The 22,173-nt window shown below is 40.1% G+C and overlaps 1 protein-coding gene and 1 long non-coding RNA gene across 4 annotated transcripts in view; one reads left to right on the forward strand and one right to left on the reverse strand.

Annotated features, from left to right (window-relative positions):
* Positions 1 to 13,384, forward strand: part of thsd7aa (thrombospondin, type I, domain containing 7Aa) — a 209,529-nt gene extending 196,145 nt beyond the window's left edge. For 2 of the 3 annotated variants that reach the window (XM_031278515.2, XM_035993166.1), the window contains exons 27-28: positions 6,068 to 6,155; positions 7,533 to 7,905. In XM_031278515.2, coding sequence (XP_031134375.1) covers positions 6,068 to 6,155; positions 7,533 to 7,797 — 353 coding nt within the window. In that variant the 3' untranslated portion in view covers positions 7,798 to 7,905. Of the gene's footprint in view, positions 1 to 6,067; positions 6,156 to 7,532; positions 7,906 to 11,291 lie in introns of those variants that run through there. The other variant, XM_031278516.2, reaches the window with a different exon arrangement.
* On the reverse strand, positions 389 to 16,647 carry LOC116035478. The gene is made up of 4 exons (XR_004101380.2): positions 16,403 to 16,647; positions 11,399 to 11,404; positions 5,932 to 5,938; positions 389 to 399 (listed from the first exon to the last, which is right to left on the reverse strand). It is a non-coding gene; the product is annotated as an uncharacterized LOC116035478 (long non-coding RNA).
* Between the last annotated feature and the right edge of the window lie 5,526 nt (positions 16,648 to 22,173).

A 22,173-nucleotide genomic window follows, 5' to 3' on the forward strand; every position in this document is an offset into this window, starting at 1 on the left:
AACCAAGTAGTTTGGTTTTACAACGTTAACACCAAGTTTAAAACTATTATCAGACTTCCGGTTTGAGAGTTAGATGGAGTAGACGCACTAAGTGAGAGCTCTGGTAAAATACATTTTTACAACATTCCGCCCTCTAACTTTTACACCAGAGCGGCTTCAGTTCATTTTTTACTCGTCTATCATTTCTTTAGAAAAGTATAGTCGGCTCTCTAAATGGCTTCAAAGGGTATAAAGTTGAGCAAAAAGGAGGATGCTAACATTAGCTTGGAGGCTATAACCACGCAGCACCGAGAGGCACTAGCCACCAATTTTAAAACTTAGTTTGGTCAGCTCGACTCAAAGTTAGACCAAATTAAACTTACAGTGGAGGTCCACAATCAACGCGTCCCGTCCCTGGAACTTTCTGCGGATGACCTGTGTCAACGTGTCCTTGAGAACATTTTTCTACTCTGCGGAGTGACAACACTAAACTAATGGCTAAAGTGGCCGACCTGGAGAGCCGAAGCTGGCGACAAAACATACGTATCCTCGGTTTACCGGAATCCACTGAAAGCGGGCGCCTAACTGAGTTTTTCTCAGATTTACTGTGGGAGGTTTTCGGAAGCGAGACGTTGCCAGGCCCTCCAGAAGTCGACAGAGCCCATTGCTCCCTAAACGCCAGAGACCACAGCCAGTTATTCTCCGCCTGCATCAGTACCAGACAAAGGATCTCCTCATCAGAGAGTCATGGCGGAGAGAGAAGCTCGAGTTTCGCGGCAAACCAATTCGGATCGTGGCGCAGAAATACATCGATAGCCTTCCCAGGTCACGTAGACCCTTATAAAGACCCTGTTTAAGGACTTTTAACCCACTGGATGTGAGGTAACATTGTATAGCTCTACTTACTGGCAGCACGTCAGTTGAGGTCTGTGTTTAATTTAAAGTGCACACTTATCCGGGTGCTGTGCCTATTTACTAAGATATCTGAATAAAATGGCTACACTCAAGTATACGTGCACTTTGAATTAGAAACCATTATTCTTTGTGTGTGGGCTGCTACCACATATTATCTAATCTTAGGCCTGTATTTGTGTTGTTGCGTTTTAAATTTTCAAAGACATGTTAACCCATGTGCGTGTTCCCTTTCATAGACTCATAGTTCAAGGTTTACACAGTTCAGTTATTACAAAGTCGATATTCTGTTCTCATAGCCATATTCCTTGGGGGCTATTTGGATAAGCCAAAATATTACTATAGAGGTGCTTACATTTATTTTCAGTACATAACTGGAGAAATAGTTTAGCTTTAGGCAGGAAGATTCAATTTGTAAAATGTTTGTTTGCAAGAACTTGCTGCTTTTTATTTTTTTAGCAGCTTTCTTGGGTGGGGAGGGGGGGTTTGTCACTGCCAGTAACATTTTAGCAATATATTTAAGCACATTATTTTACACTAGCCACTTTCAACCTGTACTAACCTGTTGCTTCGTTTTCAGCGTCATTTGGTTCATTGTATCTACAGTACAACTTAACTTTTTTATTTATTATGCATGGATAGACACCTTAATCTAGTGAGCTGGAATGTCAAAGGCCTAAATCATCCTGTTGAAAGAAGAAAGGTCTTTTCTCATCTCAAACAACTCAAAACAGAAATAGCCTTTATGCAAGAAACTCATATTCGTAGCTCGGACAATGGCCATCTCTTGTCAGGTTGGGCAGGGGTTCCACTCTTCCTTTCAGGCTAAAGCCAGAGGAGTTTAAATCCTTATCAGCCAGAACATTTCCTTTGTGCCACATAATGTGATCTCTGACAAGTTTGGTCGGTATGTAATTGTGGCTGGAAAATTATATAATACCCTAGTGGTATTTGTCATTGTATATGCCCCTACTGTTGAAGATGTAGGTTTTTTCGAGCGGTTATTTTCATTAGTTCCAGACCTGAACACATATTCAATTATACTTGGCGGTGATTTCAATTGTGGGTTAGACCCCCATTTAGACTGATCCTCTACTAACCCCAGTGCAGTAAGTAAATCAGCTTGTTTTATTCAAGCCTTTCTCTCCAATTACGGTGTATGTGATGTGTGGCGCTCTTTACACCCACAAGATAAATAATTCTCTTTTTTCTCACATGTCCATCATAAGTATACTAGAATCGACTATTTCTTCCTTGATAACCAACTTGTACCCCTGGTGCATTCCTGTGAATGTCAATTGTGAATTGTCATTTCTGACCACGCCCCTATTTCTCTGGCCTTGTCCCTTCCAGATCTCCCTTGGAAGAGTAGGCAGTGGCGTTTCAATTCAACTTTGCTCTCTGATGATAAGTTTGTGGAGTTTATCCAAGGAGAGATAGCCTTTTTTCTTTCTACTAATATATCCCCTGAAACATCTAGCTTGATCGTATGGGATGCCCTAAAGGCTTACCTCAGGGGGCAGATTATATTTTACACGGCTCGAACGAAGCAGCAATCCAATAGAGAGCGTTTAGATCATCAAATTGGTGAGATTGATCAGAAATATGCGCAAACTCAAAATCCAACTCTTTATAAAAGACAAGTAGAACTCAAAAACCAAATTCGACCTACTCACTACTCACTCAATTGAACGCATACTTTAAAAAAACGAAGCCACGTTCTATACATATGGAGATAAAACTGACAAATTACTTGCGAATCAACTTAAAGGTGCCAAAGCGAGACAAAATATTTCAAAAATCCGCACATGTGATGGCCAGATAACTTCAGATCACTTGCAAATTATTGATGCTTTCAGAGATTTTAATTCACAGCTTTTTACTTCAGAATCTCAACCGGATCATAAGGTAATGCTTGACTTTCTGAGCAGTCTCAATATTCCCAAAATCTCTCTTCCTCCATCCTTTGTCGAAGCCGGTATCACTCTTATTGCCAAAAAAGGTAAAGATCCAACCGAATGCGCCTCCTACAGACCTGTCTCCCTCCTAAATACAGATGCTAAAATTTTACCTAAGGTTCTTGCTCGGAGACTAGAGACTGTCCTCCCTACTGTTATATTTGAGGACCAAATAGCCAAAAACCAAAGGACGGCTTTGTTAAGAGCAGACATTCTTCCTTTAACATACGTCCATTATTAGATATCATCTGTCAATGTCTCTTGTCGGCCGGATAAACGCAATCAAAATAGCTATTCTACCAAAATGTTTGTACCTTTTTCAGGCCTTACCGTTCATCCCCAGGTCCTTCTTTAACCAGCTTGACTCAATTCTTTCCTCATATATATGGAGAGGTAAGCGGCCTCGTCTAAATAGGGCCCACCTTGAAAAAGCCAAGGCTCTTCCAAATTTTCACTTTTATTATTGGGCTGCTAATCTGCGCTGCCTTGCATTTTGGTATTTTTTTCACAGTCAGCCCAATTTCTCCGACTGGGTAACCATGGAGTTACATACAGATGAGAATATATCCATACCTGCACTACTTGGATCTCCACTTCCATTCCCCTTTATTACATTTTAAAAATATCCGGGGTTAAACACTCTTTAAGGATATGGGTTCAATTAAGGAAATGTTTTGGGTTGCATAACTTCTCTCTACTGAGCCCTATTGCATCAAACCATCTTTTCAAACCATCAACGCAAGATCCTGTCTTTAAAGAGTGGCAGAGGAATGGTTTTGTTTGCTTCAAGGACCTGTTTATAGGTAACACTTTAGCATCATTTGAACAACTAAGCGACAAATTCAGTCTTCCAAAGTCAGACTTTTTCAGATATTTGCAAACAAGACATTTTGTGTTGTCTAAGATGTCCAGCTCTTCTATATCAGCAGACACTTCCCTTGGTGATATGGTGTAGTTCTTTCTTTAAACCCATCTCAAAAGAGACTTGTCTCTGCCTTATATGGCAGGTTTTGGGATCTAAGGCTGTGGACAAGATCAAAGCAGCATGGGAAAAAGACCTAGCCTTCTCTTTGTCAGAAGATACATGGAGTTCTGTTCTTAAACTGGTTAATTCCACCTCTCTATGTGCTCGCCACTGCCTTATCCAATTCAAAGTGGTTCATAGGGCTCATATCTCAACAGCCAAACTATCTACTATGTACCCTGACGTTAGCCCACTCTGTGTTAAATGTAAAATTTCTGAAGCCTCTCTAAAGGCTGTTTTATGCTTCTGTGCCAACTCCACGCCGAGCTACGGTGTCGCTCCTACGGCGTTGTGACCCTTTCGGAGTTCTGCGTCGGGGTTGTTTTGCATCACGGTGCATTTCACTGCCATGATGCTAGGGGGTGATAAGTCTGAGGTTATTTGCGTGGTGTCTGCCAGCCAGTTTATGGTATGTTAGCAAGCAAACTTTAGCACTAACTGCCCACAAACTACTGCTTGCTGGGGAAGTGCTAATTTCAAAACGTTACTGACACATAGACACTTTACAAACGGATAACCCCGTCATTGTAACCAAAATACGTCTGAGTTTATTTACAAAGCTGATGTCAGTGAACTAGCATGTTGCTACTCCCCACAGTTGGCTGCTGGAAACACCCACTATCAACACACAGGACCAGTTGACCAATCACAGTCCTTGCGGTCTGCGTCGCCTCGACGCAAAGTTACACATTTTTGGAGGTGCACGTCGAGCTGTGGCGGAGGGCTCGGAGAAGAGTTTGCGGCGACGCAGAGGGGTCTGCGGGGGTACGACATTGATTTGACGCAGAAGCATAAATCTGCCTTTATTCATATGTATTGGTCAAGTCCCAGCCTCAGCAAGTTCTGGATGGAGCTCTTCCAAACATTATCTCAGGTGTTTAACATCATATTGGAACCAAAGCCTCTAATTGCTCTTTTTGGGGTCACTCATACACAATGGCTGACAGATATTATGTCCTGCCTAAAGCTTGAAAAAATCAAGTTCTCGCTTCAGCATTCAAATGCAAGTTTTCGGAAAGCATGGGGACCTTTTTTAAATTATTCCAGGCTTTATAACTACTTATTAATCAAGCACAGTTTATGCTCACTGACATATGCTCACTGGCAGTGATTTGGGAGGGATTATTTTGAGTATTTTGATCTTTCTTTTATTTTTGTTGGTTTGATATATGTGGTATACGCTGTTCTTTATTTATTCCTTTCATATAACCTGTCTTTAACAGATCGACAGACAAAAAAAAAAAACTACTATCACAACTTTAAATGGAACTGTCATATATGTCATTTTTTTTTAAGTTTTCGGCAAACAACCTAGTAGTCTGTCGTTTAGATATGAGGGCATGTTGATATTATTCGTACATTGTTAAAAATTGGAATTAAAAGAGAAAAACTGACTGTTATGTACATTTACAGCTATCAGCTTATTTTAATGTTTTAATAAAATATTAATCTCATCAAATAGGGCAAATTGAAATAACCAGCTGCTTCCAGAAATAAAACTCCATATGTACAGCACATATACAGTTAACATGTGACGGTGTGTAATGACATTTTTATCAGTTCTCATTAACACAGCATATTTATAGATGGTCCAGTACAATAACACATTTTACACAGATGTTAAAGGCATTGTATGGTTTATCTGTGTTCATTTATTTTGGTACATTGATGATCAGTGACCTTCCTCACTGCAGAAAAATGTTTATAACTCTACTGCCCCCTTCAGCTCAGACAAGGAAATGAACCTCATACAGAATATATCCCTACAGCAGAGAGCTTCAACAGGGAGGCCGTGACCCCTAGGGGGTCCTCAGAGTTAGTGCAGGGGGGCCTGCAAATTATGTTTTTTTTTTAATAAAATATGTCTGAAAATATAAATTAGTATCAATTAAAAATATTAAAAGCAAAGATAAATTGGCCTATTTGTGAAAAAAAACATTTAATTTACATATTTAAGTATTTTTAACGTTGAAACATGATGTATAAATAATATCCATTTATTTTCATCCATTCGGCCCAATTGTATACAGTATACTGTATGTAGTAGGGGGACCCTACTCAGTCTCTCTTTCAGCTTAGGGGTCCTTGGCATAAAAACATTGAAGACCCCTGATCTACAGTGTATTAATCATGTGTGTGTGTGTGTGTGTGTGTGTGTGTGTGTGTGTGTGTGTGTGTGTGATTCTTTGTGCAGATGGGAAGCTGAAGACCTGGGTGTATGGAGTAGCAGCAGGAGCATTTGTTCTGCTCGTCTTCATGGTCTCCATGACATACTTAGCATGGTAAGGTTCCAGCACTCACATGTTATCACTGTCTGTCCCTCTACCATGTGTTCTGTTCCTATCATCACATCAGTTACCATTCATGTATGTCATTCACCTGCATTCTGTGATGTAATGGAGGTCAGAATGAAGAAAAGACCCATCTGTTTGAACAAAATTAGTATAGATTTGACGAGATAGACTTTATTGATCACCACATTGGGGAATTTCAGTGCTACAGCAGCAAAATATCAGACACACAGCACACATAATAGGATAGAATACGAGAACTACTATTCTATTACTACTATTCAAAAAAAGAAGATAATAAAAAAAAGATAAATACAAAGGAAAGAATGTACAAACGTATAACAAGTTGGGAATAAAAATGTACAACTACTTAAATAGTAATTTTAAAGATGCAAGTTGCACTTGGTGCAATATTGTGATGTATTTGAGTCTTATCTAACAGTCAGTGATAAAATGTTAAAGGTTAACAACATTAATTTCTGCTTTTGTGATAAGGTTATAGGGCAATTGTCCAGCTTGTATTTAACTTCACAAAAGTGCTTGTTTTGCCACTGACAGCTCAGATTAATATTCTAAGTGTCTGACAACATTATGGAAAGGATTCCTATAGAGATATATCTTTAAAACCTCTTAGAGACCTTTCTGTTTAACCAGAAAGTCTGTTTAACCAGTCGCTAGCACTAAACCCACCAGACTCCATTTAAAAAAGCAATACTTTTAGCATGTATAGAGCCAACATATTTTCACATGTAAATCAGTAAACTATGTGTTTATTTCAACCAAAACAGAGTTGTGATTGTTGGAAAAGTGGAAAGACGACCCCAAACAGCTTTTCATAGTTTTATTTTGTGTCTGTCGACTTTGAATGAAGTGTATTTGATGATGCTAAAATTACTGTTTATTTACATGGAGTCTGGTGGGTTTAGCTAACGCAATTTTGCGGATGTTTTTATGTTTAAAAAAAAGGATCTTCTTCAACAGAAAGGTCGACCTCCTTAGAAATCCTTTCCATAATGTTGTCAGACTCTTAGAATATTAAATACAAACTTGACAATTGTCCTATTAACTTAGATTATAGCTTGTTTCGCCACTGCAGCGTTCTCTCTTAATAATGTCAAAGATTGTTGTTCCCATCCAGGTTGAATAAAACACTAGTTACCCTTTAAGTAACATTTTCAATGCAGAACTTTTACTGAAGTAAAGGATCTGAGTACTTCTTCCACTACTGCTCTAACCTCCATTACATCACTGCCTATGTTTATTCATTTATTCTGTTCATTTCATTTCTCATTTCACCTTGAGTTCCCTCATCATTTGTCCCTTCATTTCTTTACTTTTTTTTCTCTCCCCCTCATACTCCCTGCTCAGTTATTGCGATTGTTGCCTTTGCTGCAAGTCAAGTTCCAAGTCCCCCTCAGACGGGGTTTACTGGATGGACCCAAACAGCTACACAGTGCCTTACACCTGTCCTGCCTGCCAGAAACTAGAGCAAGACGAGTTACGGCGGCACAGCCAACAGCAGCAGCAGCAGCAGCAGCAATATGAGGCGCTGCCCCAACAGCCTCCACCAACACAACCACAGCAGCAGTCTCTGCCACCCCCACCACCTCCCTTTGAAACTCTCATCACTTAGCCAGGGCCTCACCTCACTCCTGTACTCTAACTCACTGTTCCTGACATTCATTTGTGCCCAAACCCATCCAGTGCCTGTTCACTCATTTCAGTGGATCACTTCCTGAAGGTGAGCAGTCCCGGTTCCATCAAACACATCACATCACTGCAGGCTTTTACTGTAAATAGGAACTGCAGACTGCACTTTATAGGTTGGCTCTTTTTTAAGCTTTGTATAATATTATTTATGTAGTATATATATATATATATATATATATATATATATATACAGCGTGCAGAGAGTGGGATGCATGGGTTTTGATGTACAGTTTATAATTCTACCAAGTGCAGCGTCTCTGGCTATATGGCAAGTTGCCAGATACAGTCAGTGAGCACAGGTTTTTGGTTTTGGTCTCTGTACAGGCACTGTGCTTTATGCTAAGCTAGGCTAACCGTGTCCTGACTGCAGCTCTGTAGTTTAGATTAACATCCGTCTGCTCTCTCTCTCTCAGAGAGAAAACAAATGTGCTTATTTACCAGAGCATCAAACTATTCTTTTAAAGGCTAATAGGGCTGTAGCTAACAATATCTGATATTTAGTCACAGTTGTATATATTTTTGAGAGAAAAATAATTTTGTAATTTGCATTGACAATCATGGAAAAGCCATACACTGTATGCAGTGTTTACTCCTTGTCTGGCTGCAAAAGCTTCTGAAGCAGCAGGCAGATGAACTCTCCATTGGAAACTGTTATTACTGCTTCTACTGCTGTTCCATCACCTATAGTACTACTCAGGGTACAATTTGTGAAAAAAGCAGAGGGGGGGATTTATTTTGATCATGCACAACAAAACTTGCAAGAATTAAATCCCCCCCTTTCAATACTATGGATATGGTGGCACTCAGCCAGCCATGTCAAAACACTTATTTACGCACTTCAATATTGAATGGAAAATAATCTCAAAATGAAATAGCACACAAGGTTTTAACATAAAACACAGCACTTTCAAGCCGGAGAGCTTCATTTTCACTCCCCGGTGAAAACAAAATACTGTCATCCAGGAAACGCTTGTTCGTTCCTCGGGAGTGTTTTAATCCAAACCACCATGTTTTTCCTAAACCTAACTAGTGGTTTTGGTGCCTAAACTTAACTGTCAGTGCCGCATGACGCTCACTTTTTCTGTCTAAACTCCACTACCACGGCCCCTGAAAGGACCGTCATCTGGCGGTGCCTGCAGCCAGCTCACAGTCAGTAGCCGTCAGTAGTCCTGGAGCTCTGTAGCAACTGCTGCTGGGATTTTATCCTTCTATGGGACTGTGTTCACTTTGCACTTTACTTAGTTTAAAATACTTCTATTTAGGTATATATTTTATGGTCTATTGGTGAAGTAGCATTGATCACTTTTGTCCCCACCGTGGATAAAAATAAATCAGCAGAGGCAGGGATATGTAGACCAGAAAGGGTGAAATTCGCACCCTGTTACTACTGGTACTGCTGCTCCTACTAATGTACTGCAACTGCTATTACTACTACACTATGAGGTGGTGACTTTCCAAAATAGGGAATTAGGGAAAGTTTCCCACTATCTGTATGTGCGGGTCATCTCAAAACTGTTACTGCACTGCCAGGAATAGAATTTTGGTGCAATATAATAAATTATTTATTCATTCATTCATTCATTATTTCTGTCGGTTTAATGTAGTCAAATTTGAATAAATTGAGTGTAAAACTAGTGGAATGAGCCACTTATTTATTTAGATACACTATTATATATTTAACACCCACCTGCGTAATAGTTTTAACTGTTGGATATAAACTGTTCCCATGTTGTTAAAACTCCCAAATGTACAGCAAAAATGCAGAGAACAGCATTGTGTTTAATGATAGCCGCTGCCCTGAGTGGTTCTCAGGACTATGAGGGCTTCCCAACCTGCAGGCCAGACGTAATGTAACATCTTTCCTCTGCTGCCATCTTGTGGACTTCTATACACATTTCATGTAGACAGTCAGTCATTCTCCTTTTCATGAGTTCAAGTGGATAAAACCATTTATCGAAAAACATATTTTACAAAATAAAGTAAAACATCCTATGAGTCATTGTTGTGGGCAAAAAACATATTTTTTCGTTAGGTTTGGAGGACTTGTTCTAATGTGACTGTCATATCTTAGTGAAATTAATCCAATTTAATGGCTTTCGGGAAGGTAAAAAAAAAAACTAATTTCAAAAATTCCATTGTATTCTAACCAGTTATTGGAAATGTTTGAATGAAATGGAAGTCATATTTGGAGTAAACGAAAAGACAGTGGTATGGTTCATTAACTACAGGGCAAACTGACCAGAGACAAGTCAGGAATGTGGAACATATGTATGCCTCTCACACTGAAGGATGCTCTTGTTGGGAAAGGTTAAAGCCTGATTTATGGTTCTGTGGAGGCTCCACACAGAGCTTTCTCCGTAGCCTACGTAACTGGCCTGAAGTTTATAGTTGTGTGCTGGTGTGTGTTGATCTCTTTAACAGAATAGCAGGGCCGGCCTGGTGTGTGTTTGTGTGTGTGTGTGTGTGTGTGTGTGTGGGGAGTGTGTGGTAGAGTGAGTGAGAGAGTGGTGGTGAATAGCTTTGGAGCGAGTAGTGACTCTAGAGTCATAGTGAGAGAAACAAAGTGTCTCCCCTGTTCTTTCTGACCACGGTGGGAAATCTGGAGCAGGAGAAGTTAACCCTCTCCTTGATGTCATGTTGTTGATGGAGAAGGAGAACCAGGAAATGAGTCGGGGAAATGCAACGCTACCAAGCCACGACCGAGCCACATGCGTCGCCGCGACGTGTAGTTACATTTCTTGAGAGGTGCATGTCAGGCTATGGCTTAGGGTCTGGCGTAGGGTCGGTTTACATAAATTGGCCTTAAAGCATGATTTATGGTTCAGCGTGAAGTCAACGCCGTGGTTACGTACGTAGATACATGGAGATACTGACCCTACGCCGGACCCTACGCCGTAGCCTGACGTTCACCTCCAAAGAAATGTAACTACATGTCGCGGCGAGGCACATCGCTCGGCCATGGCTTGGTAGCGTTGCATTTCCCCCAGACTCATTTCCTGGTTCTCCTTCTCCATAAACATGAAATCAAGGAGAGGGTTAACTTCTCCTGCTCCAGATTTCCCACCGTGGTCAGAAAGAACAGGGGAGACACTTTGTTTCTCTCACTATGACTCTAGAGTCGGTACTCGCTCCGAAGAAAATCACCGTCACTCTCTCACTCACTCTACCACACACTCCACACACACACACACACACACACACACACACACACACACACACACGCCGGCCCTGCTATTCCCTTAAAGAGATCGACGCACACACCAACACACAACTATAAACTTCAGGCCACTTACGTAGGCTACAGTGAAAGCTCTGCATGGAGCCTCCACAGAACCATAAATTACACTTAAGGCGAAGCTGAACGCTTGGGCTCTGATTCTCTAAACATGCTTACCCTGTTGTTTGTTTGCTCTGTAGCAAAAAGCCAAAGAAGCCGCAGCGACGGCAGATGAACAACAGACTGAAGCCGCTGACTCTGGCCTACGACGGAGACGCCGACATGTAGAAGTCTTCCTGCTGACCACAGTGACCTACAGACATTCGTCCTACTGCAGGACACACAGGGTTACTATGGAAACCCTTGATGTCAGGGCTGCCGCTGGGCATTGTTTAACCTTCATGTGGACCCGTGGGAAGATGATTCTGCCAGAAAGAGAAAAACCTCAAAGTTCAAGAACCAGAATCCATGTCCATTAGCAGCCTTGGTGTTGCCGTCCTCTATTTTTAATTTCCATTTTGATACTTTGTTTCACAAGAGCCTTCATACATTCTTTATCTTCTTCTGGAAGTTTGCCTTTGCTTCTCTGCCATCTACTACTGCCGGTAACGTCCAAATTAATAGTTGTTGGGGGGGAGGGGCCCAAAACAAAGATAAGCTATAAAAGCACAAATCTTCATTTGTCTTTTTGTTAATTTTGTCACAGCTGAGTGGGATCATGTAGGCTACTAAGGACACTTGTCAGTCTTTGTCTCATTAAGAACAGTTAAATGCGTCTGTGTGAATGTGGCTTGGGTCCGTCTCGCAAGAAAAAGAAAACCAGAGAACATACAGTAAACGTAATGATTCCCAGAGCATTATCACTTCTGCCTGTCTCTCCTTTCTCCGTTTTCAGGCATAATTTTGCACTATATTAGTGCAGCATGATATGTACTTATGTCTAGCTTCGCCATAGGAAACTGCCTCTCTCAATACAAGATGGTGTACAGTCTTGTGCTAGAAATGTAAAAAAAAAAAAGTAGACTTTTTTTGCAAACAGAACTCACCAATGTTTGTTAATATGTTTCTTCTATTACCTCTTATGTGTGATACAATGGGACTTAATGTAAATAGGATTTTTTCTGAGCTCTCAACTCTACCTTTCTAGTATGTACAGCTTCACGTCCCAAACGCTGCCTGAGTTCAATTATTCTCTGATGATTGTCTGACTGTGGCTTAAGCCCATGATCTATTACTTTTGTTAATTATTGACAGACATTACTGTCATTGATTCTCGATTGGGCTGTCATTTCTCAAAAAACCCCTGGGCTTCAATCAGTTTAGTTTTGTGCAAATTTCCCAATGTTTTTCATGGTTTTCATGTTTTTTTTCCCCAATGCAGACCACATACTCTGTGTAATGTCATGAATAATGATTGGGCTGTGTGTGACCGCCTTCTTCTGGATAAATACTCAACTTACATGCATGGGTAAAAAAGCAGTAAAAATTGTGGGTTTTTAATCGAGCACTGGCCCAAAACTGCCGTTGTTCTGGCTTGGGTCAGGCTTGAATAGAAACTATGTAGTTCATGTAGGGTCAGGCATGATTTTGGGCCATCATAGCACTAATAGAAACCCCTTCCATTATGAAACCCTTTAGCTGTGGTTGGTAGGTGTAAAGGCCTGTGACATTTGAGTTCAGACATTCATCATGGAAGTCAGTTAAAATAAATCTGAATTCTGAGTTTAATGGCTAAGAAACATATCAGACTTTCCATTGAAAAATGTCAGAGGTCAGATATTAAAGAACTAAAATTAAGAATCAAAATTCCTTCATACTAAAAGGTGTCAGTATGCTTTAAATGAACTAGTTCATACGATGGATTGCCCGACCGTCTGAAGGCAAAAGTGAAAAACCTGGTCTCTCAACTATAGTCTCCTCCTGGCTGCATCTCACTGTCTCCACCTATTTCCAAAAACTCTTTTGTGTCTTTGTAGTTCAGACACAATAAATGTGGATAACAGCAGATACTTTCCAACAGTCATGGTAATTCACTTTGCCCTGTGCACCGAAAAGTGACTTAACTTCTCTCTCAGCTCTCTTTATCATTCTTCACACAACTACTTCTGACATCCACATAGTTGGCCAATGGCTGGATAAAGTGGGGGGGGGGTGCCCTTCTCCCTGCACCTTTCGAGCGTCAGATTGGAAGGGAGGTGTGCGACCGCCAGGGCCGTTTCTAGCTTTTGGCAGGCCCTGTGCAAGATGCTGTTTGGGGGCCCCTATTTTGTCAAAATACGATGGGGGGGATTCAAACCTTTAAAGGCCCGGACACACCGAGCCAATAATCGGCCGTCTGACAGTCTGGCGAGGTCAGTGACTTGAGTCTGTTCGGTGTGTTCCGTGCCGTCATCCTTCATTTTGGCCGATTTGACATGTATAATCGGCGGGGCGGGCACTGCCGGCAGTCGGACTCAAATGACCCATCTGATTGGTAGAGTGCTAACCGGAAACGGGGAGCTGGATGAGCGTGACTAGAGTCTCTCAAAATCTGACGAAAATCTTTTAAACTGACCTTTGTTGATCTGAAATGAAGACAGATTCAGCAACTGCACGGCCTATTTCTCTCTTAAAATGTTTTCAGAAACACGTTTTGGTGAACTATTTTAGTAAAATATGAGATCGTATTCTGAACGAGCCGCCATGACAGTCTGTCTTTGAATTTCTGGAGAAACCAGACCCACGTGACGCGTTCGTCCAATCAGCTGCCGGTTTTCATTTTTGGGCGACAATACAGATTAGCGCCGCCTGCTGTTATGGAGACATATTACATCTCATCTCTTCGTTGTGTTCTGAGGCATTTTTTTGACCAACTCGGGGAGACTGATCAGTCACACTGCCTTTTGGTGTGTAAGCAGCTTAAGATGACCCGTGGAGATGCATCAATCTGTTACACTTTAGGAGGAAAACAGGCTAGATTCGTAAAGAAAATACTCTTGAATTCAAATTAAACATCTCAAGTTGACTTAAGCAATTTAAACCTACAGAAAATGATAATAAAAAAGTTAACAATGAGGCTCCTCTACATCAATACCAGGTTTATTTTAAAATGTTTAGAACAAAGAAGGCTACTTGCTAGTGGCTGAACTTGCAGCTTGGGGGCCCCCTAGTGGCTGCGGGGGCCCTATGCATCCGCATAGTGGAAGAAACGGCTCTGGCGACCGAGCTGCAGAGTTGAGAAAGGGTTTAAACTTACTCTCTGTCACTGTTTTGGAACAGTTATACACACTTTTGATTTTAGACGTGGTCATACAAGATGTCATATTGGCTAGTTCTCTTTTAGCATAACCCAACGCTAAGATTTTAGTGAGTCTGATGGACTGTATGAGACTGTACCGTTCCAAACGTGATATACAGTAGGTACTGAAAACATAGCGCTCTTTTTTTTCTTTCTTTTTTTACAAATTGGGAGAACAAAACCGATGTATACCAATATCTTTGTGGATTCTTTGATGCAGCAATTTGCTGATCCTTGTCAACTTGTTTTTGTCAGGAAATGTAAAAAAAACACCATCCCATTGTGTTTCTTTCACTACCTTCAGGTAGTGACTGTTAAGTTATAAAACTTAAGACATTTGTTACAGGGAGTTCCCAAATAAAGCATTGTTTTTTGTCTCTGGGAGATCCTTACCCCTTCAAAGCGTGGGGAGGCTAGAGAATCTCATTTAAAGAGGAGGTGCATGTTTTTTCAAAGGATCAGGCCCCAGAATCAGGGTCGAACCAGAATTCAGATTTCCATACTTCTTTCTTTCACAGCATCCAGTCTAAATTGTTAAATGGTTTATGAATCACAAGTGATAACTTTATTAATATTAACATGTTATCTATGCTTATTAGATCTCTTTTGATGATGTTTAACCATTTATAAGCCATCAGGGTTTGGTAACAAATGTTAGTGAGTCATTTATAGTATAGTTTTTTTTTTTTTTCTTAACAATTCACTAAGTCTGCAGGTATACATTGAAGTTATTAATCTGTTATCAATCACCCAAAAGGTGATTCTTGACTCATTTTGAATTTACACAGGTCTTCATGAGATGTCCTGTCTCTATCTATCGACTTGAATCCAGTCTAATGGCATTTCTACTGATACAAAATCAGTTCCGGAGGAATCATTGTATTTATTAACTTGTATTTTGAAGCTAAAAGTCCAGCCACCCAAAGTGAACACACCATTATTTATCAGTATGAGACATCATATCATTGCCAGAGAATGGCAGTTTAATATTCTGTGGAGTTTGTTGCTGGTCATTTGATGGAATGTTTAATTTATATCTCTTGGAATATGAGTTGTAAATAAGGTGCTAAATATTTCTTTTTTTAATTTATTGTTCATGTACCATAATGTGTTTCCTTTTTTATTGCACAAGATGTTATGCAAAAAAAAAAGAAAAAAAAAAAAACTGGGGGCGTGACTGTGGGTGTGCTAAAAGCGATACTGATAACCTTGTGAAAAATTGAACTCTGTCCTTTTCCTACTGTTTGTTTATATGTATTTGACTAATTGCTGATAATAAACAAGGGAAATATTTGAAAGTGTTGTCATATTATTTGAAAGCTTCTTCAGTGCCTGATGTGAAATTAAGCAATATTACATGAGAGGTTTTTAGTTAACGTCATTATTGGCACGAGTGATGCTTACGGACGTAAGCATCACTGAAGTGCCAATAATATGATGGTGAACCAAACCCTCGAGTGTAATATTGTCGATTATACAATAACGGTTACCAACAAAATAAAAGTTTTAATTAAACTGTATTCATATTGGGGGGCTAATTCACTCTCAAAATAAAAAGAGCAACAGAGGCGATTTCCCTCCCTGTTTAGTCAGCCAGCCAACTTAAGCTAACGTTAGCTTTGTAGAGGTCCTGGGATTTCCCAAATTGAATAATTACTGCAAATATAAACACCAAACTCTTTTGCTAGCTCTATCCTGTTGTAACTAAGATGTCTGCTGAAAGAAATCATGTTGCCATGGATAGATTTAGATAATATAAGTCAGCGAACTTCAAACAACAGGGACGATTTCCTGTCCCTGTAAAACGTTAGTCAGCCAGTCAACTTAAGCTAAGCTTTGTAGAGATTGTGGGATTTCCCAAACTGAATAACTACCACACATAACACCCAACTGCTTTGCTAGCTCAATCTTGTTGTAACTAAGATATATGCTGAAAAAAATTATTTTCCATTGATAGCTTCTGTACATCCGCGAAAATCACATGTAGCAGATATTTTTAGATAGTGCTGAGTCACAGGCACAGCAGATCCAAACCAGTGTTGCCAAGTCCGCTTATTATAAGCAACTTTGGGCTTGTTTTTCTGTAAAGTCGCTTACAAATATTGGTAGTCGCGGGTCACGTTTTTTTTGGGCTTGTTTCTAAAGTGTAGTTGCTTATTTGGGCTTGTTCCCAGCTCCATAATAAGTTGTCAAGCAGATATTTTCTAAACGTAGGAGTTTGCCTTACCTGTTCCTTCTGTCCCTCCCCTTTCCCCACACACACAGGAGACAGCAAAGTTTTTTCCCACCCGCATCCTGCTTCTAATTGGCTCTGACTCAGATGGCAACGAGTACTAGCCAATCAGAGGCAGAGCAGGGCAATCGTTTTTTTCTGTTTAGGAAAACGTCAGTGAGTGATGAGAAAGATAATGGTGGTGTTTTTCTTCATATATATTTAGGTGTTAGGAGTCTTAAGAAAAATGTTTTAGACCAAGCCTCATCCTCACCTGTTTAAATGGTTTTGACTGGAATTGTTTTTAAACCAGTTTAGTTTATTTAAGTCTTTTCTAACTCACTCATTTGTTTATCAGAGCAGGAGCCACTTTATTGCTGCACACTAAGATTGTTAATAATTTCTCCTGTTTCTGGGTTATAGTTATTTAAAAATGGGATCTTCTGCAGTCCCTGCAATAATAAATAACGAATTTGTGAATTCAGGATGATATTTATTTGTGTTTGCAAATTTTAATTAGGCTATCAGAGGTTTACTGTGTACAGGGCATGAAATTGGCACCCGCCCACCCGCCAAATTTGGGTAACTTTTGTGATTGGCGGGTGAAACTGTCAATCTACCTGCCACGTTGGCCGGTAGCCAATGAGAATTGAGTGATTCAGACACCTAACTATCGGTAAGCAGGGTACACGGTTGCTTACGGGCCTGGTCCAATCAGGGGCCCGCATAACTGGAAGACATTGATTGACAGCCGGGGCCCCCTATCGCATTTTCATTACTCACACAATCCCAGCAGTCCCACGTGCAGCCACTGACCAAGCGGGAGTGAGGACCGAACGGGTAAAATTCGTTTCCTAGTTTCTGATATGAAGACGAGACGTGTGTGTGACTCGAACATCTCACATTTACCAACAAAACGTACAGCGAAAGACCGTGAAAACATTTCAGACCGTCCTGCCAACCTGTATACATTTTAACATTAATGTACGCTGGAACGATTTTATACTCTAAAGTCAGCGGCTGCTGTTTCAATCTGTCGGCTCTCTGCAGCGGGGGGGCTGCTCCGTTTCCCCCGCGACTGACACGCACACACAAACACACACACACACACACACACACACACACACACACACACACACACACACACACACACACACACAAACAATCACACAAACACACGCACAGACACACACACACACACACACAAACAATCACACACACGCACACGGTGGATGCAGGAAAAAACGCAGATGAGACGTACAGGATGACCTAAATTGTGGACAGCTACTCTCGTTATTGTAAGTGCAATGATAAGTTAAAGTCCAATAAGTACTTTATTAAACCGTATGAATGTGTGTCCCAGGCCAGGATAGGAAATTAACTAACAATGTAAAGATTAACAAGCCACTGACAATGACAGATATGTTCATAATTGATTCATTCAATACATTCTTATTTTGTGTCTTAAATCCACCAGCTGTTTTCATATTTTACCAACATTTGCAGCATCCTTTTTGGTAAGGTTCCTAGGAAATCTCAGCCCAGAGTAATGAATTAATAGTAATAAGTATTATTCTCCCCAAAACAAGTTTCCTTTTTATTTATTTTTTTATTTTTAAGAACTATACAAAAACAATTCTTGTGTTATGGTGCGCATTCACCAGTGTTTGGTTGTTGTTGTGGTGCGCGTAGGCTACTCCTGATTTTGTCAGTCATCTCATCTCTTATATGCAGTGGCGTAACGAGCCAACACCGGGCCCCTAAGCAGGATTATCAAGGCAGGCCCCCATACTACAGCACGTGATGACGGAGCAATGTCCACCAGTAGGCTACCATCAATAGGACAGGATAGGATCATAGAGACACAGCAATTCCTGTTTTTCACCTTTATGACGCAAAAAAAAAAAAAGTGGCTGGTAAAAAGTCCCTGTGGCAGGTGGATTTAAAAATCCACCTGCCACAGGGACTGGTGGTCAAAAAAGTTAACTTCATGCCCTGACTGTGTATATAATGTACTTGGTACATCAGTCTATATTTGATATCCCATCAGTTTTCTAATGTTAAATAATGTTAAAAGGTGGTTTAACTAACTCTTGTGATCATTGTCCTGAAGCTCAGGGGGGAGAAAAATACATAAACTACTGTCTGTACAGTTTTGCAAAACTGCGCACAGTTTACCAATCTGATGTAAATTGACAATCTGTACCCACAGTTTAAAATCCGTCCCCACGGATTGTAAAACCGTGCACACAGTTTATTTATTTTTCTCTTCCCAGAACCTAGGGGGGCTCCGTAGAAAAAGTCGCTTGTTTTGGGCTTGTTTTCACAGGCCTGGTTGCTTATTTGTCTCGCAAGATCTGGCAACACTGATCCAAACATTTCCAGTGAAACTTCAGAGCGTTGTAACAATAAGTTGTTTAATTCGATGAATCACTTTCACAGGTGGAGAGCTTTTGTATGTTCCACTGTGGTCCTGATATGCATACAAATGTTTTGAAACTGTTTTTTAATTCAACTCCATAGTGTTGACAGAGAAATAGCAGAGTGATATTTTAAGTAGGGTGAACAGACGTCCCCAGTTTCCGGGGACAGTCCCCGGTTTCGGTGACCTGTCCCCGGCTGGAGCTGTCCCTGGAAATGTCCCCGGTTTTCACTGGAGTGAAAGAAAGAAAACATTGACCAAACGTATAGTCCCTACACGCGCAGGCTCAAGACAGCCTGACAGAGCAAGCGCTGCTCAGAGCTCAGAGATGTTCTAGAATGCCCATATCTTACAACACTAAAATGACATGGAGTCAAGTGGGTTTAACAAATGCAATTTTGCAGGCTTTTTATGTTTAAAAAAATGATCTTACTCTTTAACAGAAAGGTCGACCTCCTTAGAAATCCTTTCCATAATGTTGTCAGACACTTAGAATATTAATCTGAGCCTGTCAGTGGCAAAACGAGCACTTCTATGAACGTAAATACAAGCTGCACAATTGACGTCCTATTAACTTACACTGTAAAAAAATCTACATGGTCTCCAACTTCGGGCCAAAATTATAATGTATTCTCATGTAAACTATATATGTCAGCACAGACATTTTTGTAAATTGCTTAGCCAGTGTATCCCACCATAATGGTTATTATATTGCCAGATTCCAGACAATCCCACTTACTTATATATACATATATATATATATATATATATATATATATATATGCAGGAAGCACACGGCTCACACAAGGCACGCAGCTCTGGTGTGAAAGGTCTCTTCAACGAACAACAAAAAGCACACAGTATATATGCATCTCCAGTGAGATAGAAAGACATGCCCCCCCCTTTCTAAACATGACTCAACATTTCTTACAATCAAACATAGTCAGACATTCAGGAGTCACCTCACTTCTTCCCCTCTGTACCACTTTCTACCCCAAAGTTTAGACATCCCTTTTATCTCAACTATGTGAGAAGTCTCAACTATTCAGGGAGAAATAACAGATAGTTTAAGGTGACCTTGTAGTCCCTATCTGTTCAGAGTCAGACATTACGCTCCCAGACTTTGTGGCTCTGACTTTCAACATGTGAGAATAAGAAAAACTCACTTTCAGCATTGTGAGACAAAGTAAAACATAAATAAGACAAGAATATAAAGAATCATGCTTAAATATAATTTTGCCATTACAATATATATATATATATATATATATATATATATCCCACTTTAAAATATGAATATATATTTCTACTGGTATGCTTCCTAGTGACATTAATGCAAATATATGAAGAAAAAACTATTCCACCTGTGTGTGCATGGTTAAAATTCTCAAGTGCAAAATAGTTCAGGCTACAGCACAAATATTTCCATCCATAAATAAGAATAATCAAGTCTATCCTCTGAATTTCTTTTCAAAGTGCACCAGATTGATGCATTTAAACGTTAAAATAGACAACATTTTCTTACAGGGGAGCATGCCCCCTAGGGGGTCTTGTGCCCCAGTGCAGCTTTAGGTCCAGTGACGCCCCTGGGGCAGTTTTAAGTTTTACATTAACATTACCTGTTTTGGAGGTATTTGCGCTTCTGAGCTGAAAATGTCCACGGATTTTGTCTGAGAAATCTAGTTACCTTAATTTTAAGTGATGCGCCAGGTGTGCTCAAATGTTTCTGGGTGTACTGTCATGCTGATTTGAGCACGTTCTCAATGTCTAGTTGACCAATCAGATTGCAATCAGAAAAAAACTCCCGTGCCTGTAGTAATTATCGCAAGCTGACAAAGTATAATACCACCAAATTCTGCATAAGGAGGCAGGTTGGGGTGGTGGATGGGACAAACAAACATTCTTTAAACAAACGTTCCACTCAGGAGACCGGGCTTCGTGTCCCATTTAGGGTTCTTTCACATTTGTAGTTCATTTAGTCTGGAACAAGGGCAAAAAAATTATGAATTGTAACATTTTCCGCTGTTTTGGTTCCTTTTCACAACACACTGTTTGCTCTGGTCCAAATCAGTTGATGAGTTGGTGAAACAAACCAAAATGCAGCAACCCAAGTTACAAAAGTTAATTTTGCAAAAAAACTATTTTTTGTGATACTAAATATGGCTTTTAGCTGAAAATATTAACTAATTATACAAATATAACTTTTAATCCAATAATACAACGGTTCACTACACTTTCAAACGAGGCCAAGCCCATTTAGGAGACAGGAGTGTGTACGGTTTCATACCATTGATGCAGCAGGTAATGTGCTATTTTTAGTTATAGAGAATCTTTGGGCATATACAAAGTCCTACTTACATGCAAGTTTCTATATGTGACAACAATGGCAGACTGGTGAGAGTCATAGACCAATATTGGTAAATATTTTAGTTGATTTATAGCTTTTTTATGTATTCTTTAACAATAAAGAAAAAGGTACGTTATTATTTGCGGTTATATAGGTTTCATAATTGTACAATCTTCCCAAATATAGTCCCATTTCACTGGACCAGTAACTATATAGTGTACCTTACATTCATGAAACAACAGGAAGAGACTCAATGTTTTTTTTTACCTTTTATTTTGCTGAGGTCACTTGTCTGCTGGGAACTTGTGCCACCCCCCTCTATCTCCTAAATGGGCTGGCACTGGCAACGCCCACGTGACACAGATACAGGAAATTACTCTGAGTTATGGTGTCTTGGTTCTCAACCGTCCAAAGATGTCCCTTCCGACATGCCCACCGACACAGAGCTACGCTACAGATACCCAAGTTTATATAGTCATGGCAACAGCACATCTAAATGAGACAGAAAGACATTGATATTTGGAAAAGATTGGTGATCCATATTTATTACCTCCAACTATCGATTTTGCAAAGTGTCTGCCCCAACTTCCTTTTCCTTGTACATAATCCATCCCCATACACCGAAAATAGCCTGAAGGCTTTCAAGAGTACAGATGCCTATCAATACGCCATTTGCAGGAGGGGTCAAAAACACCAAGATATGGCACTTAATTAAAAAATATATATACGTGATAAGAGGACATGTAAGTCAACAACAATTATCAACCGTGTTATTTTGGTGGTTGTTAAGTCTAGATTGATCATGCTAGGAGCTAGCTAGTTGT

This window comes from Sander lucioperca, chromosome 16 (assembly GCF_008315115.2).
Source record: "Sander lucioperca isolate FBNREF2018 chromosome 16, SLUC_FBN_1.2, whole genome shotgun sequence".
NCBI lineage: Eukaryota > Metazoa > Chordata > Actinopteri > Perciformes > Percidae > Sander > Sander lucioperca.